Source organism: Tursiops truncatus, chromosome 17, assembly GCF_011762595.2.
Source record: "Tursiops truncatus isolate mTurTru1 chromosome 17, mTurTru1.mat.Y, whole genome shotgun sequence".
In the NCBI taxonomy this organism is placed as follows: domain Eukaryota; kingdom Metazoa; phylum Chordata; class Mammalia; order Artiodactyla; family Delphinidae; genus Tursiops; species Tursiops truncatus.
Window position 1 is genome coordinate 73711793 of NC_047050.1, and position 22261 is coordinate 73734053.

A 22261-nucleotide genomic window follows, 5' to 3' on the forward strand; every position below is an offset into this window, starting at 1 on the left:
CTCTAAATTCTTGGAATTTCCCAAGCGATAGGAATGTCAGCTATGCATGGTGGATCCTGAGCTAGTGATAACGAGGTGACTCATGGTGAGTCCTCTGATAGTCTGTGCTGAGGAGGTGACTCAGGACGGAGGCTGGCCATGCCAGAAAGACCGACCACGTGACTAGTTGACTGAGGATTTGAACGAGGTGACATCGGTACAACCTCTGGGGAGGAGAGATGGGCTGGGGATCGAGCTCCTTCACGCGGCCCACGATTCAATCAATCATGCCTACATTATGAAACGCAGTATGAACTCTAGACATGGAGGATTGACTAAGCTTCCCCGGTGGGCAATGTATATTCATATACCAGGAACAGCAGTCCTGGGGGCATAAAAGTTTCACGTTTGGGACCCTTCCAGACCTCGCCCTATGATTGGCTGGTCTTTATTTGTATCCTTTCTAATAATACTGAAATCATAAGTATATCCCTTTCCTGAGTTCTATGAATTGTTCCAGCAAATTACCAAACCTGAGGGGGTCATGGGAATCCCTGGATTGGTAGCCAGTTGGTCAGAAGTCTGGGAGGCCTGAGAACCCCTGAGCTTGTGGCTGAGTTGTGAAGGAAGGACAGTCGTATCAGAGACTGTGCCCTTAACCTCTGAGGTTTGACCTAATACCGGATTATCAGTGTCAGAAATGCGTCACACTAATGCAAAAGCTGCCACCGATTATAATTCTTGATTTACCTTTTACTTAGTAAAAAACCATTTTGAATAATTACCACTTACAAATAGTAAAACATGTACCCATCTTGTGTACAGTATTTACAGAGTATAGAGAATCCTTTGGAGCCAGGAGCCCCTGGTCTCCAATCCTGACACTGACACTTGCCAGCTGTGAGACCTCGGACAGTTAGAAAAAAACAATAAGCCTTTTTCCTAGTTGAATACATTTTCTTCTCGGGTGGGCAGGTTCATAGTAACCAGTGGGCCTCACAGCCATAGCTCAGAGCAGACTTCTGATATGAAATGGACACATGGGGAAGACAGATTTCTGCTTTCTGACGGGAAACACTGCCAAGCTTGAGCTCCGTAACCAGGGCAATTATCGTACATGGCACTCAGACCACAAGAGGCTCCCAGGTTCCCTTTGGTCTTTATAGCAGGGTGGAGGCGCGCCAAAGTGTGACCTTCTTTTTCTTACTTTTCTTGAGGGTAAACTATTATGTCTCTCATTCTCTCCCCTGGTCTCTTTTCTCTTCTATTACATTCCCCTCCTCCTTCTTTTATTTTCTTTCTGCCTCTCCCTCTCCCCCTCCCAATATGCATAATTGGGATAAGTGCCTGTAACACAGCTCTTTTGAGAAAGCTATATGATAGATTATTCAATTTTCATATACACCAAACACACAAAAAAGGGGACTGGCCTTTTATTTTCTTTAAACAGTTTAAATCTTCCATGCAATTTTAACGAAGTTAAATGAATATAATCATTATTAACATTACCATGGAGTAAACCATTGAGACACTTACTTAAAAACTACACGGAGCTTTTAGACATCATCATCTCATCCTCTGAGTGAAATTTAAGGTTGGGTCAAGGATTAGAACAAAGATTGTGAAGAATGAATCTCTTCCTTCCCTGGACATGTTCTTTGCATCTTGAGACACTGAGCAAATTTCCCTTCCTCTGGGGAACTGTCTCACACCCTACAGCAAGTCAGACATTCTCTGTTGCAAATTCCTAGTGTCTCCTCTACACACGTGTAGTGTAACACATCTACCACCAAACCATGATCCATGTGGGCATGGCTTGTTCCCCCTGGAGAGAAGAGTTTGTGTTTTATAAGTATCTATATCCCCAAGGCTAGCATCCTGGCTACTTCACAGCCAATGAATTGTGTTCATAGAATGAATTGAGAATAGCTCAGAAATGCAGCAGAACAATGACTATTACTCTCACCGACTGTGCTGGTGTGAAAAACACAATTTCAATATTATTTAGTCCTACAAATGGTAGATTGACATATCCTATGTGCAAAGCCCTATACTGGGCCAAGGTTTAGAGAGAGGGAAAGTGGGAATCAGTTATAATAGTGAACCACTCTTTGTCTTTATGGGATTTTCAAAATATTGGGAAACAAACATGGTACAGGACAACTGGGTCTCCTACCAAAACATGTGGGTTGTATGCTGGAAAATACGAATTGAGCTTCTTCATAAAAGGAGACAATGGGTCAACCTAAGTAGGGAGGATAGTGTGCGCAAAGGCACAGGAGTCTGGGCGGCATAGTCTGCAGGTGTTGGTTGGATCCCACGTGGACGCAGCAAGAGTGAACAGAGGAAGTGGGGGAAGGGCATGAGGTTAGACAGGAAGAAAGAGCCCACAATATGGATGAACTTGAGTGCCTCGCAGGAGTAAGGAGTCTGGTCCTTATATTACAAGTAACAGGTGGATTAGTGGGTTCTTGAAACAAAAAGGAAAGATTTATCATAGGCAGTTAAGACAGGACATAGGAAGCCCAGTGAGGAAGTAGACTGTCAAAACAGCTATTTTAATTTCACTACTACAACTACGGGAAAAATGAGAGTAGCAAAGGATTTGATTCACAGAGGATGGATTTAGACTCAGAGACTAACGGTATTAGTTGACATGCATTCGTAACTTCCTCTGTGCCAGCGGACGAAACTATCCACTGCTCCCAGTAGCCTATGGAGTAGAAACCACAACCCCTGTTGCCCAATTTCATATAGTTACTAGATGTTGGCAAAAAAAAATTCAAATCCAGGCAATCTGGCCAACTTAAGACCTTAGGAAAACAGCCGAATTGCCTTGGGACAGGAGAGCGAGGGGGTGGGTGAGAGAAGGGATTACAGATCATATAGACAGAATTTGCAAGTTCGTGGTACAGGTTAAGTATTCCAGCCACAGTCCTACAGCAGACCACGAAGAAACATTACAATTTTAGTATGAAAACGAAATTCTTTTCTTTCCCTTTTTCCACTACACTAAAAGAATGGAATACAAACCCAAAAACTTCATTGCAAATTATAAAAATTAAGGCCACCAAGCCCTTGAGGAATAAGAAAATAATTCTTTATTCGCTAATACTTTTGCTCCAGGATTAAAGCATCACCAAAGTAAAGTGTAAAACAGCAAGAACCTCAAGAATAGCTTTGGGAAACAGACTCACAGACATAGAAAACAAACTTAGGGTCACCAGAGGGGAGGAGGAGAGAGATAAATTAGGAGTTTGGGATTCAAATATGCACACTACTATATATAAAATAGATAACCAACAAGGACCTACTGTGTAGCGCTGGGAACTATACTCAATATCTTGTAAAAACCTATAATGGAAGAAAATGTAAAAAAAGACTATATATATTTACATAGATATGTGTATATATAACTGAATCACTTTGCTGTACACCTGAAACTAACACAACATTGTAAATCAACTACTTCAATAAAATTTTCAAAAATAAGAATATCTTTGGGGTTTGAGCATGGATATAGGTGACTCTGTAAAAGTAGTTTTGGGGATGGGGATGGATCAGGTGAGAGGCGTGTGAGGGAAGCCTTGGGGGAGTATCCAGGCCTCTGAGAGCAACTGCCTCGGGGTTCTTCCAGGGAGATGTGACCGTAAATGCTGGGGTCCTAGCCTCGGCCGAGTCCCATGTCCAAAGCACATAACAGAAGTTGTAAAGCAATGCCGGTCCTAAAATGCTCTGTAGATGTGGACGGTGCATGGCTTCCAGGGACCTGCGTGGGCAGATGGCCCTAGAAAGACCTCCCCTAACAATGTCTTGCCGCTGTGGAACACTAGGGCAGTGACGTGATGGGCAGTAAAGAGGGTGGTCAGGGAGCCCCAGAAAGGCTGAGATTGACTTTCCAGCTAAAGCTGCAGGAGGGATGGGGCTCAGCTGAAATGAGGTTGGTTTATAAAACATAAAGCTATGTGATGGTATATAGAGCACAGGTGAGCTGGGGGACTGAGATGTATACCCACTAGAGCACCTATGAATATGCATGTAAAAGGAAGACTGGAAGGTGAGCTGAAGTCTAATAATGATAGTATTGGGGGTCTGAGAGTGGGTGCTTATTTTAAATATCTTCTCTAACTGTTCAAATTTTCTGTAGTTCAATCATATAACTACAATGAAGATCAACGTATGTACATATGTACACACACACACACACACAGTCTCAATCCAATGTTCTGAGCTTTTTTTTTTTTCTTTCAATATATATATGTATTTTTTTTTAGATGGGTGCCAAATTTTATTTATTTATTTATTTATTTTTTACCTTTATTGGAGTATAGGTCATTTACAACATTGTGTTAGTTTCAGGTGTACAGCACAGTGACTCAGTTATACATATACATATATCCACTGTTTTATTTTTTTGTTTAGATTCTTTTCCTATATAGGCCACTAGGGAGTATTGAGATAGTTGTGAGCAGCTGGTTGGCTGCCATCTCTGGAGCTCACAGCAGTCAAGCCGTCATACAGAGCGTAGACACTAGATGTCAGGGTACAACCGAAAACCGAATAACATCCTTGGTTTGCAACGTTGCAGCCCTTGGAAGTCACCTAGACTTTTTTAAACATCCTACAAATCTCAGATTGCAGAAATTCTGAAATTTAAGGGGCCCCTCCTTTAATGATGGGCACCCCAATAGAAGGGTTTAAAAAATATTTTGCCCAGAGATGACAAGCCGACACGGGCTTTGGCACTGCAGTGACTCGGCTTTGAATGCTGGCTTTTACAAGCTGGGTCATCTTGGATTAACATTTACCCTCTTTGTGCCTCAGTTTTTCTCTGTTAAATAGACTTCTGAGGTTGTTTATAGGGTTAAAGAGAGAAAGCTCATAAAACCTCCAGCATAGGGGCTGGCATAGTTTGGTCCTTTAAGGGATCATGGGTCTCTTTCAGCTCTGTCATTTGTACGAGCTTGTTGTGTTTCCATGAGCAGGGCTGTGCAGGGGACAGGGAACGGACATTCTCTCTGCAGTTTGCACTAGGCTCCTTCCAGTTGATGGGTCAGTTCATTAACAAACTCCGTGCAGCCCCAGCAAAACAGATTGCAATCTGCACACACAGACACACACACACACACACACGTTACCTCTTCCCCCTGAAGTGAGCTGTTCATCCATTAATCCATATATTTATGTGCCCACTTTCTCAAATACTTTACCTGGCTCGTTCCATAAAGCAAGCACCGCATAGGAATGTCAACCGAATGCCATTTAGGTTCAACCAGAAATGAATTTATATTTGAATTGTACATTTGAGACAAGAAAAGATCTCCATCTGACTCTCAGGGGACTCTGGTGAGGGGGAGAATTTGGTTCCCATCTTACAGGTGAAAACACTGAAGCACTAAATACAATTCCACCCCAGGAGTCCAAAAGGGAGTCTTTGCTATAAGTGTCCTTGGCTTCCATTGCTTTGTCCATTCACGGCAACAAAGTCATTTCCAATAACAAGCTTAACCTTAGCTCTTGCTTCTCCTCTAGGAACTGACAAATACTTCATTGATTTGTTCCCATGGCTGCTGGGATGTAAACAGAGCAACTGATGGGAACCCAGTGGCAAGCCCTACCCTTGAGGTTTCCAAAGCAAAAGAGAAGACACACCTGTGGCAGGGCAGTCCACATATCTGTCCTCGAAGATAACGGGCAGAGTGTTCCAGTCGCCGTCAATGTCCAGACACTCTGCGGGGAGCGGGGGCATGGTGGCGAGGTACTCCGAATTCCGGACATCCAGAGACAGCTGGCTGTGGGTCTGGATCCTGGGGAACACAGACCCGATGAGCATTCAAGGAAGATTTGAAGGTTTTAAACTTACTGTTCCATCCCTCTTATCCCAAGACAGCATTCAGAAGATGTTCAGTAGACTCTAACAATTGTCGTCTGTCTGTCTCCCCTCCCTTTCTTCCCAGCTACCTACCCAGCTCCCAAAGCCCTAGTCTGCTTTGAATCAGAACTGCTCTGGGTGCTGACACGGATTGTGTGTTTAGGCAAAACCCCAGGGCATTTAGCGCATACCAATTAGTAGAATGTAATAAATACCATTCTAGTGGAATGGACGCTGAGTTTCTAAATGGCTAGGAATCGTAAATTCGTGTTTTGGAGGAAACACCTAAATCTATATATACTTTACTCCTATTTCTCTAACTACCTATAGCACTTAGGGTCTTAATCATATTTGGTGGCATCTGAATTCAGAACCATCTAAAATTGCCTTTTTACTGCTTGCTGTGTGGACAACAGGATCCTTGATTAGGGTATCAATTCCCCTAGTTCAGGAGCCATATTTCTGGTTTCCTGCCTATAGGATTTTAAAAGGCCCCTTGTTCCTCCTCCATGACCCAGATATCACTCCACGAGTAGCGATATGATTCCAGAATTTGAAATAAATAGTATTCCTAGTTCAAAGGCTGGGCTGGTGGAAAATGTTTACTCCCTTCTCTCAAGTCCCTGCAAAATGACAAGAGTTTATTTTTCCCCCATGAAGGGAAAATTATTAACACCCCATCATTTTTCTCCATGCCAGCTCACTCACTCTTGCCCAAGCGAAGATGATGCTCTTATCGGGTTGGTGAGTTTGGGAGAAGAATTGAGCACGCATAGCTACTTTCTGTCTGTCTGTCTTTCTGTCTCTTTGTCCAACTGCAGACGTTTTTAGAGCAGCCTGACTCTGGAAGTCCCAAACTCACTCTCCAGCCCTTTAGATTATCTGCCCGCAGAGAACAGTGCTGTAGCTGTGGAACGTTGCACAGGCCAGAGCAACTTCTGTAATCCAGCATCCTCAGTAAGAAATATGATGAAGAAGGACATGTACGCACATATGCTATTTTATATACGTATATTTAACATAAATATTAAATGTGTATTTCATTTGCCTCTTATTTCTCAATGGGATTTTAACCTATGAAAGAAAAAGAGAAGCAATTTATTCTCTCCCTCAAAGCCATGAAGGCCGTTGCAAATTCATCATTCTTTGGACCTCTGTCTGAATATTTAAATGGAATTTTGTTGCAATCAGTTCTGCACTTCTCAGCTATCATCAATTTTTGGTCCAGTTTTCAGCTTATTAACAAAGTATATTGATTGAACACCAACGTGCATAGGATGGTGTGCACAGGGTAGGGAGTAAACCTAGAGGATTGAAACTTCATTCTGGACCTTAGGAACTTATAGAGTCATGAATAAGTTAGGTGGTTAATCAGGTAATTATAATACAACAGGATAGGTGCTGGAGAGTCAGAACTAAGTTATTTCAGGCAGGGAGTTCTCTCTTGCTGGAACGTAGCATACAGACATTGTGAATGTGACGACACACCTCAAACAATGCTTCTCACGTGTTAACAAATAACTAAAAATTCCAGGGCATGTACGCTATGAGCTACCACCTCACACCTGTTAGGATGGCTGTTACTGGAACAGACAAGCGTTGGTGAGTACGTGGAGAGGCTGAAACCCTTGTGCCCTGTTGAGGGGAAGGCAAAATGGTGCAGCTGCCGTAGAAAACAGTATGGAAGTTCCTCAAAAACTTCTAAATAGAGATACCATATGAGCTGGCAATCCCACTTCTGAGTATTTATCCCAAATAATTGAGATCAGTATATTTAAGAGATATTAGCACTCCTATGCACATAACAGCACTATTCGTAACAGCCAAGGTATGAAAACAAGCTCACTGCCCATGGACAGATGAATGGATAGAGAAAATGTGGGACAATGGAATATTATTCAGCCTCGAAAAAGGAGATTCTGCAATCTGTGACAACAGGGATGGATTTTGAGAATATTCAGCTAATAATGCCAGTCACAGAGGGACAAACATTGCATGACTCCGCTACACAGGAGGCGTCTACACTAGTCAGATTCCTAGAATCAAAGAGGGGAGGGGTGGTTGCCACGGGTTGGGAGAGGGGAAAATGGAGAACTGCTCATCACGGGGCATAAGGTTCCAATGAAGTAAGATGAAGTGCTGGAGCCAGTTCATATTGGCTTGCGAGAGCCAGCTGCTTACATCTCTTCCTGAATCCACATTCAGTGCTAACACATCCCTGGCTTGAAATTGACTATGGTGGGAGCATGACACATGGCAATTGGCAAACACTACAGACTGGAGGTTTTTTTGTTTGTTTTCGCTTTCCTGAGAGCTAGTTGTGAAACATTTATGAGGACCCTGGCCATACCTCTTCTCATAATTTTCTAGGTCCTTACCTTGATGTGTTTTTCTTTACTGATCACTGTCTGAAATGATATCATGTACTTCTTGCCTGTCTCTCCACTAGAATGAGTGACCCATGGGGAGAACATCTTTATTCTGTTCCCCAGTGTCTATGTGAAGAGCAAACATTTGTGCAAGTCATCAGGCATCACCTAACTCTTTCTGAGCAGAGTCTGCAGCTGCCCCAGGTCGGGTCCTGTGCATGGATGTTCTCATGTGACCCTCACAACTATTATCCTACCCATTTTAAGGAAACAAGACTAGGTGAGCTTCAGGGAAAAAACAAACAAACAAACAAGCAGAAAATTAATTCTCTCAAGGATCTGCTGTGAGTAGAGGAGCAGGATTTTGAACCCAGGTCTCCCGGATACCATATCATCTGTACTTTGTACAAGTGGTTGTCATTCCAACAAAACTCTTCCAGGACGCTAGCTGCCTATGTGTCTGTCACCTCCTTGTGTGTTCACACTCCTTGGGAACGCAGCCAGGGCCTGGCGGTCTGAGGTTTACATATCGTTGTGGTGATTTGGAATCAGATGTCCTGCAGTAGTCTTGAATTGCAGTGCGTTGCTCAGTGGTCCTCAAAGTGATGCTTATATTTGCCAAATTAACTCTCCCAATTTTCATTTTAAAAAATACAGTTGGTTCTAGCAGGGGGCTGGACTGAATGAATGAATGCATGAGCGAGTGACTCTAGATATTTCTAGAAAAGCCATTTTAACATGAGATATGTTTTCTTTGGTGCCCCTCTCAATTTCAGAATCCATGAGGCAAACTTCAACATTGCTGTAACTTTCCAACTAGAATTAAGTGTGGGGAGAAAATAAGGTTATAAAGATGAAGGTGAAAAGATCTTCGCGTCTGGCCTAAGTGATGGATGGATTTCAAGTGTTTCTCCTGCTGGATTTACTATAGCATCTCAAACACTATTCCATCCACATTTAGTTCGGAGGCAAACGTACTATTCAGAAACCCAAAGAAATGCTTGGACTTGTGCAGCCACGGCCAGACATCTTGGAGGAAGCACTGATTGTGCCCACAAGTGAAATCTACAATGAGAGACAATGACCTCATCTTATGTCAACCCTTTGACTTTTCTGATTTTTTTTTTTTTTTTTCAGTACGCGGGCTTCTCACCGCTGTGGCCCCTCCCATTACGCAGCACAGGCTCCGGACGCGCAGGCTCAGCGGCCATGGCTCACGGTCCCAGCCGCTCCGCGGCATGTGGGATCTTCCCGGACCGGGGCACGAACCCGTGTCCCCTGCATCGGCAGGCGGACTCCCAACCACTGCGCCACCAGGGAAGCCCCTTTCTGAATATTTTTAAAATTTTTCTGGAGGAAGTCAAACTTAGATATTCATCTGTCCTCCTAATTAGGTAGTTCAGCCTTAATTCTTATGCTAAATGCATTTCATAGCTGCTGCAAAGTCTCAGGTGAATTTTTTTTTTTCTGACATTGCTTGTGCCCACACCACCTGCTTCTAATTCATTTTGCAAAGAGGACTCAGCACAGATGTCTTCAGGGACCTAGGAAGTCTTGATTCTGTCTACAAAACCATAAGGATACTCAACAACAACAAAATACTTTGTCTACTGATCTTCTCTGACACCTGCCAGCTCCTGCCTCTGCAATTTGTCTGACTCTTTTGCCTTCAGAGAAAATGCACCTGAATGTGCAGAGGTGGGCAGACTTCTCTCCTTCATGATTGGAGATGAAGGGAAGAAATAACTTTGAACAAGAACGTCCTTGGCGCTCAGGGTTCACGATGTGGGCATGCAACTGGTTACTTACAGATTTTCCTGAAAGGTCAAGACTGCAAGTTTTTGGTGCTCCATATAAAAGAAGGCCTCAGAAAACCTTCGGACCTGAGGAATAAAATAGTATAAACAATGTAACTCACTGGGTGGGTTTGGCCTTCACTTTTTTTTTTTAATTAATTATTTATCTATTTTTGGCCACATCATGCAGCACGTGGGATCTTAGTTCCCGACCAGGGATCGAACCCGTGCTGCCTACAGTGGAAGCGCAGAGTCTTAACCACTGGACCACCAGGGAAGTCCCTAGCCTTGACTTTTTAAAAAGAAATTAAGGCTCAACGAGGGAAGTAACATATATTAATATCAGGGAGAGCTTAGCCCACAGCCCAGAGGTTCTGAAACACTAGTATTTCTACGCACCCCCAGCTGCCCTCTCTCTTTCTGGTTCTGAGCACAAACCTGATTTATGGACACAATTGAATGCATGTTTATGAATCTGCTCTCGGCTTGCGTCCTGTCGTTTGTACATTTAGGCCTTATTTCTTCTACTAGAATATGCGACCCTTGAACACAGAGGCCATAGATAAATGCAGATGAAATAGACCGTGCAAGGCTAGTCACGCAAGTGTGTCCGCTAAGCACTTTGCAGACTTGGCTATTTGGTCCTCTTGCTGGAAATGAGAAGACCAACGTCTTTTACTATGCGTTAGTACCCACCACTGTGTACTCAAGCTGGTGGCAAAAAATGTGCTGGGAACAATGGAGTAGATGTGAAGACACTTCTGTGAAACACTAGCAAAGCACTTCGTCATACCCCTGAGATGGGCTTGCTATCGCTTAGTAGCCAAGGAAGGTATTTTTTGAATAGTAGAGCAAAGATGGGAGAGCCGAAGGAAGTTCACAAAGTTTCACTGCTAGTTCAGGGTGGAGAAGGGCTAGTATTGGGTCTACAGAAGTCCATCCCGACTTTATTCTGCCCAATGAGCCAACTGTTGTAAAGCTTCCTTGAGGATCACTGGTGCATGATTTGAGAACTGATACCATTTAACCCCTTACCCGCAAGGTGTGATGCTCCTGGGTGAGATAAGCGGTCACTTGGGAGTGTAATGTCACCGTGTCCAGGAATTGGGTCCACAGAGCCATCAGGTGGGAGGCCAGCTGGGCAAGATCCTTACTTATCTGCTCAGCTATCTTCTCTGGATTATTCAACATCTGGGGAGGCAAAAGGGTGGCAGTAAAGGACCTCTGCTCCATGAAGCTACTGCCTCCTGAAGTCTTCACTGGCTTCTCAGCTTTTAACGAATCCCTCTCCTTTCTCTGGACTCTCCTCTGCATCCTATTACGTTCTGAACTCATTACTCGACAATCATGATAGCTTCCACTTATTAATATTTACTAGTTGGCAGGTAGAACACTAGGTGTTTTTATATGCCCTTTCCTATTTAATCCCCACAATGAACCTTTGGTAAAGTTACCGTAGCCATCATTTTATACAAAAATTAAATGAGAGAGGATGAAATGGCACACCCAAGGTCACACAAAGCTGAGATTCAACTGTAAGACCATCTCACCACAAAGCCCCGGCGCTACGCTGCCTTTACAGAGTAGGCGTCGTAAAACATCTCCCGAGAAACAATACAGTCTTTATAACCTCACGGCATCTGACTTGCTAGGTGATTTCCACATGGCCGTGCTCAACAGACCCGCCACCATCTTCCCCCCAACACTCCAAATTTCTTAAGAAGGATCCCAGGTTGTCTTAACGAAAGCTTGAAGGACCCAGCCTACAGAGGTCCGGAGCCCTTGCGGGGACTTTTGGCTAGCTTCAGTTTAGAACTACGAGAGCCGTCTGCCTGGGGGTAACTTTCATTGTGGAGAGGTGAGAAGAGAGATCACATCTCTGAGGACAGCCAGAGAACCAGTGGTCCAAGCCTAACTGAATTCTACGCTTCATCACTTACCCACCAAGAATTTAATGTGCATCTCCCATATCCCAGGCACATGTTTAGAATACATGGGAGCACAAAGATGAATTAGAGAGCGTCTCTGGGGACTTCCTTTGCGGTCCAGTGGTTAAGACTCGGCACTCCCAATGCAGGGGGCCCGGGTTCGATCCTTGGTCGGGGAACTAAGATTCTGCATGCCACAGGGTGCGGCAAATAAATAAAGTGAAGTTCAGTAAATGTATTCAAAAGAAAAGGAGTGTCTCTGCCTGCAGAGAGCCTCTTTCACCAGAGGAGACAGGAACGTGGGTTAACCCTGAGGAGTAGAGCCAATATTTCATAACTTTAAATTTAGTATAATCTGTAAAAATATCAAATACTATGCTGTATATCTGAAACTAATATATTGTAAATCAACTGTATTTCAATAAAAATAGGTTTATACCATCCTTATCCTTAATATGCTTAAAAAGTCAACTTAAGAACACTGAAAAAAAGAAGAGTGGTGGGCATGTGTCTGTCTTAGAAGACGCAGCAGGACACACAACCATTGCTGTTTCAAACCCATCTCTGAGCTCCTTCTTTGCCATGTGCCTCAGTTTCTTCATCTGCAAAATGAGTGTGCAAAGCAAATAACCCTTTATCGGGTGTAACAATGTATGGGGAGACTAAGTTCAAAGCCGCGCTTGAAACGCTGAAAGTTCCCTTCACTCTTCTTTGACTAAAGGCTGATGCTAGTATAAGGCATGCTGGGTGGAGCAAAGCATCTGAGAGTAAGAAAAACAGAGAAGGGCTTCCCTGGTGGCACAGTGGTTGAGAGTCCCCCTGCCGATGCAGGGGACACGGGTTCGTGCCCCGGTCCGGGAGGATCCCACATGCCGCAGAGCGGCTGGGCCCGTGAGCCATGGCCGCTGAGCCTGCGCATCTGGAGCCTGTGCTCCGCAACGGGAGAGGCCACAGCAGTGAGGCCTGCGTACCGAAAAAAAAAAAAGAAAAACAGAGAAGAAGGAATTTGACACTCTGTAGGGCTCTTTAATTGTTGGGTATTGCGGCTTTGTAATTAATGACTAGCTTCCGGGTACAAGGCATCATTCACCTGCGGCGTCTCTAAGCTGCTTCTTCCAAGAGGAAAGATCAGTCTTTGGCGACAGCACAAGCTACAAAACTCCAAAACGAGAGCATGGCCCTGTCTTCTGATAGAAGCACTGTTTCCATCACTGGCTCTGCTGGGAGACAGGGACCAAACATGGAACGTCCACTCTTGGTTCAGTCCCATAATGCATGGCCCAAAGTCTTAAGAGGCAGAGAAGGAAGGATTGGGTTGGGGAGAGTAGGGGATGTGACTGGCCACTGGAAAACCTCGAGGCTGGAGAGTAAGGCTTTTAGATGGTCTATTAGTGGCTTATCTTGACATTCTCCAACACGTTACCCTCACTGCCAAGCTCCTGCATCAGCACCGGACACCTTTCTGCCCCTGACGACGTTCCCGGCCTTCCCTCTGGCGCAGTGCCGCCCATGGCTCCGGCCACAGCAACCTGAACACACAGCTCTTTCCAAGCACCAGGGCCTTGATCGGGCTGCACGTTCTCCTTGGAAGGCCTCCTGCCTCTTCCAATCTCCTTTCTCCCTCTCTTCACCACTTCGGACTTGTCTGTTCTCCACCAGGTAACTGTTTCAGAAGCCCGTGCAGTCACTCTTGCTCCTGATGGTTCTTTCAGAACTTCTATCGTGTGCCACGTGTAGGCCTAGCCTCCCTTCTCCTTGCGGTCTACTTGACCTTGCACAGACTACTCTCATGGTACACTTGCCATATGGTGCTTCGGTACCCTCCTTTGCCTGCACCCCAAGCTTTAGCTTTCTCAGTATTCTCGGTACCTACGCCGTGGCCGATGGATGATGGAAACTCGGTAACTCTTTATTGAGTCAGCTGGTGACTTTGCATCAGTGAGAGGCACCCGTGCCTTAGGAACTGGACTTCCTTTACTGGCCTTCTCGCCCTGACACCCACGGCTCTCCCCACTGTCCACTCCAGCAATTCTGGCAAACACAGCATGAATTCTGAGCTCAGCCCCCAGAGAGGAAAGGAAAAGCCATTCATTAAATGTGTCTGCGGGAGCACTATTTTCTTCCCCGAGCTGATGACAGCAATGGTTCCAGGTAAGATTGAGGAAGCTTCTAATGAAGCCACAAGAGGACCTTCCTGCTCTCACAGAGGCCTGGGCCTGTTCAGGTACAGATGATGGGTGTGGAAGGGTCTCTCTGGCAAGAAAAAGAGAAGCCCTTCACGCCGACAAGGAGGCAGTCTGGACCCAGTGCCATTTCAGGTGAAGCTCCTGAAAAATATACAGCCCCCCCTGCCGTGCTTTTCATCTGGGTCTAGCCACGCTCCTTTGCTCATTGACTCACCACCTCCGCCCCTTGCTCTGTTTACTGAAGTCTGAGCTTGGAGTATGCTGAGCTCTGGGAAGCCAAAGATAAGTATGTCCAGTCCTGGAAGGGGCACATGGTCCAGTTACAGCTATTTATTTCGATAGTTAGACCTACAAAGTACTGTGAAAGAGATACGTCCTGAGTGCTGTGAAAGGGTCATGGAAGGCTTCCCGGAGGAGGTGATGCCTGCGTTGCATCTTCAAGGTAAGCAGGTGTCAGGTGGAGAAAAGTCTGCTTTATACGCCCTGAGCTAGCCGCGTTCTCTCACCATGGGCCTCACTCCTGGCTGCATGCTGAATCACTGGGAGACGGTAAAGCGTTTGGGCCCATCTCTGAGGGTAGGACTCAGACACCAGGATTTTTCCATTGCTGTCTGGTAGACACTCAACATGATTTGAACCTGTTTGCTGAGTTTCATTAGAACCTTTCCACCCGTTACGGAGAGCACAAGCCATCCCTTTTCTAATCAGGCTGCACAGCGGGGATCCCGATCGTGGGCTCCAATCACCTTTCCAGCCCAGACCCCCAAAACTGGCTTCAAAGGCTCCCTCTGCAGCCGTCCTGGGCCCCGAGCACCCACGGTGCTTCCGTCAGGTCGAGTCTCACCCTGGCTTTGCATGGTTGTTCCCTCCCCGCCTCACTCCTAATGCCACCTAGAGCCTCCGGTGCTCACACAGGCCCCTCGTCTTACACTTCCTGGTCCAGCACTGATGCTATGGAGAGCTCGCGCCTCCTGCGTGAACAAATCTGTTTCACCCCAGGCTGTTAGTCCTGGGAAGCTCTCTGCCATCTCGGTTGTATTCCCAACAAATAGCAGAGTAGCTGGCACACCGTAGGTGCTTAAGAAATGTGTATAAGGTTCACACAGAGTAAAGGTGCAGGTGAACTACTCCATGAGTGTAGAGCTCTATGTTTTCAAATTGTCTTAAATCACCTGAAACAGTTTCCACTGTCCAATCCGTCCTTGAGATGGATGCTTTTGTGACCATGTGCTTGGTTGACCACTAGGTGGCGATGTCCTGCCTCTAAAAGTTCTGTGGGCTGTGAATGTGCCTTTTGGGGAGGCGGGGGGGGGGGGGGGGGGGGGGGGCAGGGAGGAAGCTTTGTTTCTTTCACTCCCAGCACCAGGCCAGCCCTTTAAAAAACCGCAGACCAGGCTGTGCTCCTCCCAGGCTCCCCCTCTCCCTCCGTGTCACCCAGCTGCATCCCTGCAGCAGTCAGCTAATTTGGTTGCTTTGTACCGAATAAAGCCTGAGGCAACACCGTCACTCAAAACCAGGGGCCTTTTCCCTGCAGTTTGGGGGCCGGTACCAAAGGAAGCAGGCAACCCGCTGGGTTTTCATGAAATATATCTAAGAACTCATTGGTAGCCCGAGCTGTGGCCTGAACCACTGCAGGGACCAGATGCATCAGTATTGCAGTGGCTCACAGATGGCCTTGGGTTCAGGCCCCCGGCCTATCCCTTAGTGGTTCAGGGACCATGATGCTCCTCTGTGTCTGCTTGTGGCCAAACGCATGGGGGCATATCCATGTCTCCCCCTGCACTCGCAGGCTGCAGTGGGGGAACCCCTGGTGCATTTGTACGTTTCAGGGGTACAGCATAATGATACGTGTACATACTGCGACATGACGGCCACAATAAGGTTACTTAATACACCTATCACCTCACATAGTTACAATTTTCTTTTTCTTGTGATGAGAACTTTTAGGATCTACTCTCTTGGTAAATTTAAAATATATAATACAGTATTGTTAACTATAATCACCATGCTGTATCCCCAGAACTTACTTATAACTGGAGGCTTATACCTTTTGACCACCTTCACCCATTTCCCTCACCTCCCCCCATCGTCCCTGGCAACCACCAATATGGTCTCTGTTTCTATGAGCTTTTTTTTTTGTTTTTAGATTCCACATATAAGTGAGATCATACAGTATTTGTCTTTCTCTGAATGACTTAGTTCACTTAGCATCATGCCCTCAAGGTTCATCCATGTTGTCACAAATGGCAAGATTCCGTTCTTTTTGATGGCTGTATACTATTCCACTGCACACAGACACACTGCATTTTCTTTACGCCTTTGGGTGGACACTCAGGTTTCTTCCATGTCTTGGCTATTGTATATAATGCTACAATGGACATGGGGGTGCAGATACCTCTTCAAGATAGCGATTTCATTTCCTTAAAATAAATACCCAGAACTGGGATTGCTAGATCGTATGGTAGTTCTGTTTTTTAGTTTTTTGAGGAACCTCCATACTGTCCTCCCCAGTAGCTGCACGGATTTTCATTCCCACCAACAGCGCACGAGGGTCCCCTTTTCTCCACACCCTCGCCAGCACTTACCCCTTGTCTTTTTGATGAGAGCTGTTCTAACAGGTGTGAGATGCTATCTCACTGTGGTTTTGATTCATCTGGGGAACTTGTAATGAAAATGCAAATCCCTGAGCTCTACTCCCATCTACTCTGTTTCAACCTGTTTAGATGGGACCCAGGCCAGGGTGCGTCTAAAGTCCAAATGTGTTTCTACTGAGAGGCCAGGGATGAGACAGAAACAGTGGTTTAAAGGACAGAAACGCCAAGTTTGCAATGAGACAGTCTCGTGAGTCCTGCTCTGAGCATGGATTAGCTGTGTCACCGACCCTGAGCTACACACTCCTTTCCACCTCATCTGACTCTCGTTACAGGAGGATAGCCGTGCTCACCCAGACCGTCCAACGCAATGGGATGTGAAAGCGTTCCAGAGACTGTAAATAACAGAACAGCGTGCGTTTGCCAAGTGCTCACTAAGCACGTACTCTTAATACGTGATTGATGAACTTTGGGCAAATGCAAAGCACTGTTTTCAAAATCATCATCTTCATGGAAGCTGGCCTCCTGCCACGTGTGAGCCATCTGAGCACGGGTGCAAGGTTTCTGTCACCCTCCGTGAGAAGCACACAGCCCGTAGTCAGTAAACGTTTGTTAGATGCATGGTTAATAGACAAATAAAAAGTGTGAATGTCAGGGAAACCAAGACCTGTTAACCTGTTTGGTGTTTTTCAAAATATCTAGCACATGGCCAGGCACACGACAGGTGTCTAAGAGACACAGTGATTTACGGCAGTGGATGGAAGAGTATTTCTTCAGTTTAAGATCTAACGTGAGGTAACCAGTCGTGTCTTTTCATCTCCGATTTCTACACCAAGCAAGCAACTATGTTTGCCCCACATAACTACTGCCATTCAGAACTAAGGAGTCAGTTTCCTAATTACCTGTAGCTCTGAGCACAGCTGAGAGAGTGTTTCTTCAACAGCAAGTGACTCTAGGAAAGAAAAAAAAAACCCACACAATTAAATGGACACACACTGAAATGCAGAATTTGTTAACGGAATGAACGGAGCACAGATTTCAAGTCGGCATTGACGTCACAGAAAAAAATACAGCTTCTGTGGACTTTCCTTCTCTATTCTGTCTAAAGGGTCCTGTTTATAAAGAGGGTGATTTGGAGCCATGTGGCTTCACACCAGATAAAGGTCAACATTGTTCCATGGATGCATTTCTGAGAAACAGGAGAGCCCCACGTTCACTTTGCGTGGTCCAAGGCGATTCCACGTTCTGTTGTGCTTTTGCGGGTATGTAGCACGTGCGGGCACGCGCACGTACACACACGTCTGTGTGACACGTCTAGGACCTGGATCTGTAGGTCCTTCATACAGGTGGATGTTCAGAAGTCCAGGGAAGCGGGGTAGCAGAGCTAAGACTACTGCTCAGCGCCACCAACTCGTCCCAGCCTTCCACACCAGCAACAGAGAAGCCCGCAGCCCCGCCGTCTTACAGCTTGAACGGGGTGGACTCTGGCCACTTGTGGTTTCCTGGTCGCAGCTTTGCCTGGGTTTGAACTTTCCCCTAGTTCCGTGAGGCTGTGGTCAGACCTTGCCTGTGGCCGACGCTCACAGATGAGCACATGCTGCCCGCCCAGCAGCTGTCCTCAGCTCTGTGAGCCCCACGAGGCATAATGCACTTTTATCACTGATCATGGCTGTGCGCTTGGGGCCTGGCACGGTATACCCATGCACACAGTAAACATTCAACAAAATATGGTGAGTGAGTGAATGAACAAATAAATTCAGTTCCTTTGGGTTAAAAAAAAAAAAAAAAAAGTCGAAGGAAGAAGCCAACTGCTAAGACACTGTTTTCATTCTACCCCTGAGCTAAACTGGCTCTGAACTGTGTGGGTCTCCTGTGAGTGCATCTGACCTGAAAAATTTCAACTCCAAGATCACGTGCTTCAAAGAGGGCATTAGAGCTGACAAAGCCAGATGGTAAGACGGCACCAGAAATCCATGCAACAACAACAACGTTGCCCCTACTCCTTCATCCTGCGCGCTAGGCGCTGTGTGTGAGGGATCTGGGGGTCTTCTGCCCTCCAAGACCCCCAGTCTAGCGGGGAAAAGAAACATGCAAATAAATGATTGCTGTGTGGTGTGTTCAGTGTAATAACGGATCATGCACAAGGCCATCAATACTGCCAGAGCATGATTTTCTCCGCAAGGAAGGTCTCAGGGTGCAGGGAGGGAAGTTGAGGTTCCTTCCCGGCAGGATTGTTATTACCCTTGAATACCAGGCTAAGGACCTGGCTTTTGTTCTAGGGGCAAAGGGCCTCATTAGAAGACTTTGAGCAAAACCACAACCCACCACCTGCTGTAAATGAGTGTGACCCGATATAAAGACTCTGCCCCGGGCATCACTGAAGAATCTCTGTGCTCCTGCCTTGTTGTGCCACACACTGTGACCCTGAGCAGTCATTTCACCTCTCTGAGCTTCAGTTCCACCGTCTGTCAATCAAGAGGGATGAGGCCCAATGACCATGATGTCTGATGATGGACAAGAAGCGATTCACCCCCAGAAAACCAAAACCAAATATGGTGACTACTGAGAGCTTGCTAATGTCATCCAGATGAAATATATATATATGTAGAAATACCTACATATATAAATGTAGGACTGTTTTATACTCTTGTAAGTTGCAATACAGTAACTACAGCCTAATGAAGAAAAAGGCTGTCAACAGGCATTTTCCCTTAGAAAGCAACTCCACATCATGTGCCCACAGCACCAGGTGGGTAGTAGGTGTTTAATAAATGCTTCGTGGATGAATGAATGAGTAAATGAATGTGACTCGAGGTGCTTGCGTCCTTCCTCCCTGCATTGGCACGTCCAAGATTTTCTCCGGCTAGAATGATGTCGAATACAAAAAAAAAAAAAAAATCTGAAACGGTGCTTGCTACTGTGACATTTACAAGAGCATGCTGACTTTTCTCGAGCCCCAGTCCAAAAGAGGAAGTTCGGTCAGCTGCTGGGGTGAGGTTTCCCCTGTGCCCAGCCCCTTACCCAGCTCCATGCGTGGCAGCTCAGGGATGTCCCTCATGATGGTCAGGAAGTAGGCACGGAGTCCCCGGTAGGCGTGTAAGAGCAGGAAGCACACGTCCCGGTGCCACTTGTAAGCATGCTGCATGCAGTTGTCAGAGGGCACGTAGAAGCTCCCCTGCAGGGGGAAACAGAAACGCAAGCTGACGGCTACCCACGTGGCCAGGTCCTGAGCAAAACGGGGAAGCGCTTCAAGATGCCAACAGAAGAGCTGGAATGTCTTCCCTCTCCCTCTGCATGGGGAAACCGGTGAACCTGGCCAAGCCTCTATCTTACTGTGTTCAAATTAAAATAATAATAGTAATAATAATATTAGATGATGGTGATGATGAGGACACAGACCTCGCAGGTTTGGGGCAACTGAATGTCACCCACTTACAAGCCTCTTTCTCTTGCCACTGTAAGAAGAAGCCATGGGACAGACTGAGGTGGGCTCCTTTTCACAGGGAGATGAGGCATTTAGAAAGACCTTTGTATTGATGGATGAAGAGCACATGGTGCTGAGAAGGAGAAAAATGCTTTGCTGTAAAATAGGAAGCAGTTGTGAGTTGCAGTTCTCAGTGTTGGAAGTGTAAGAGACTGTGGATGTGCCCACGCAGTGTGAGAATGCTCTGTACATTCTACTGTTGGTAGCTGTAGGACGCATTACAGCAGTAGAATTCCACACGTGTGGTTTGTCTGATAAGGAAAAGATGCTTAAGTCTACAGTTTACTTGGAGGCCCAGACATGATGAAAAAGAAGGACCAGGACAGTTCTGACTTCCCTGCAACCCCACTAGAGAAGGATGGCTTGGGGTGAATTTCAGGAAGGATTTGTTTTAAGAACAGAAGAAGGAAATCTCACCAGGATGGGTTTGGGCAGAAAAAGGGAGGCACTGAGTAGTAAGCTTGAGAATTCCATGGATGTAGGAATCTACTGCTCACGTGGATGAGAGGAGCGCAAGCAAATGTCTGTTCATGACCCATCCAGGGCTTCCTAGCCTGTCCTGCTGGGAGAAGCGCCAGGGGCAGTGTTGGTGGAATTGCATCCTCTTGGTTTCTGTGAGTTGACTCGCATAGTTGCCGATGTGGCAGCCTCTTGCTTCCTTTGTTTCCTTTTTTCTTTGCTGCCATCTGAGAGGGTTGAGTTGGTCCCGTGGGGGCAGGACAGGTCTGATAAGGGTCAGGAGCCCCCTGAACTCCATCTGTAGCCCCAGTGGTTCCATGAAGGCAGAGAGTGCTGGGTATAATTACATTCGCTCTCATCACCGCATCACGATAGTTGGGTCACGGCATGCAAGGTGGTACAAATTAGGAAACCCGGATGGAAGTCTCAGGTCTGCCGTCACCTCACTCTGAGACGGTCTTAGATTCGTTCCCTGGGAGAAAGACTGCAAGACAGAGATTGGCCTGCAGGAAGGTCATGGCGTGTGCTCTTGGGAGCAACGACCATGGGAGAGTAGGGTGGGGCAGAGGGAGGAGGTGCACTGCGCCGTCGTGCAGGCACAGGGACCTCAGTCGATCCCAGGGGGAGCTCTGCACCTGCAGCTGTCTGGCCTTGAGACAGGGGCCAGGTCTTTGTACCCATGCACTGACCGTCACTGGGCATGGGTTACCTCGGGGAAGAGGTGTGACCTTGGTCGGCAGCTCTCCCAGACAGGGCAATTCCCAGAGAGGGACTTGGCCATATGCAGTTGGCCACCATCACCCTTGGTAGAATGAGGAAGGAGTGATTCAGGCCTGAAGATGGAAACTGGGCACCACAGAACTCCCCAGAGAAAGTCTCAACAGTACCCCTCACTCCCCAGTGCCTCAAATTAAACCTGGCTTTACGTTATGAGGTCCTTTCTGATTTGAACGTAACAGAGACATTCAACAAGCTTTGTCATAAAAAGACTTTTCCGTTTCATAAGCAGAAAATTCAGTCAGGACATCTGTGGTTGCCAGACACTCAGGGTAACTTGCATATTCCCATTTCTCATCTTTCCTATTAAGATCAGAAGCCAGTACAGTTGTAGGAAGACCAGCAAAGCTTGTGCCTAGCAGGGTGTGTGTGTTGGACTCCCCAGGTCTATAGAGCAAGAAAGAATCCGCTATTCATGAAACATCTAGATATTCCCATCATACTGTATCTCAGTGGATACTTAACAATCACCTTATAGGCAGATATTCTAATATGTGTTCAAAATAGAATACAGATATGGTAAAAATCTCAGTATTACCAAAGGAAATACAATATAAAGTTTCCTATTCCCTAGAGTCCAATAATTTTCTCGTACATCCTTCTACAAAGCTTTTACGTGCGTACGTACCTATGTGTATATATGTGCGCTTATATACATGTATGTCCTAAAAGCACAGAGAGATCCTCATGTTGAAAAATGCTCTTGATATTTCTTGGCTACTCATTTTTATCACTTATGCCTTGAAGTGACCAAAGAAGTGATAGCAACTCCAATGCCCGTTTCATAGATTGAAGACTGTGGCTCAGAGAATCTAGAGAG

General features: G+C 46.0%; 1 protein-coding gene across 1 annotated transcript in view; it reads right to left on the bottom strand.

Annotated features, from left to right (window-relative positions):
- The window catches only part of FAM135B (family with sequence similarity 135 member B), a 161948-nt gene that overhangs the window by 15036 nt on the left and 124651 nt on the right, over positions 1 to 22261 (bottom strand). Inside the window, exons 7-11 of the mRNA XM_019931937.2 lie at positions 19743 to 19896; positions 17624 to 17673; positions 11052 to 11207; positions 10030 to 10103; positions 5632 to 5786 (exon numbers count right to left, since the gene is read on the bottom strand). Of these exons, the coding sequence (XP_019787496.1) occupies positions 5632 to 5786; positions 10030 to 10103; positions 11052 to 11207; positions 17624 to 17673; positions 19743 to 19896 (589 nt within the window). The remainder of the gene's footprint in view (positions 1 to 5631; positions 5787 to 10029; positions 10104 to 11051; positions 11208 to 17623; positions 17674 to 19742; positions 19897 to 22261) is intronic.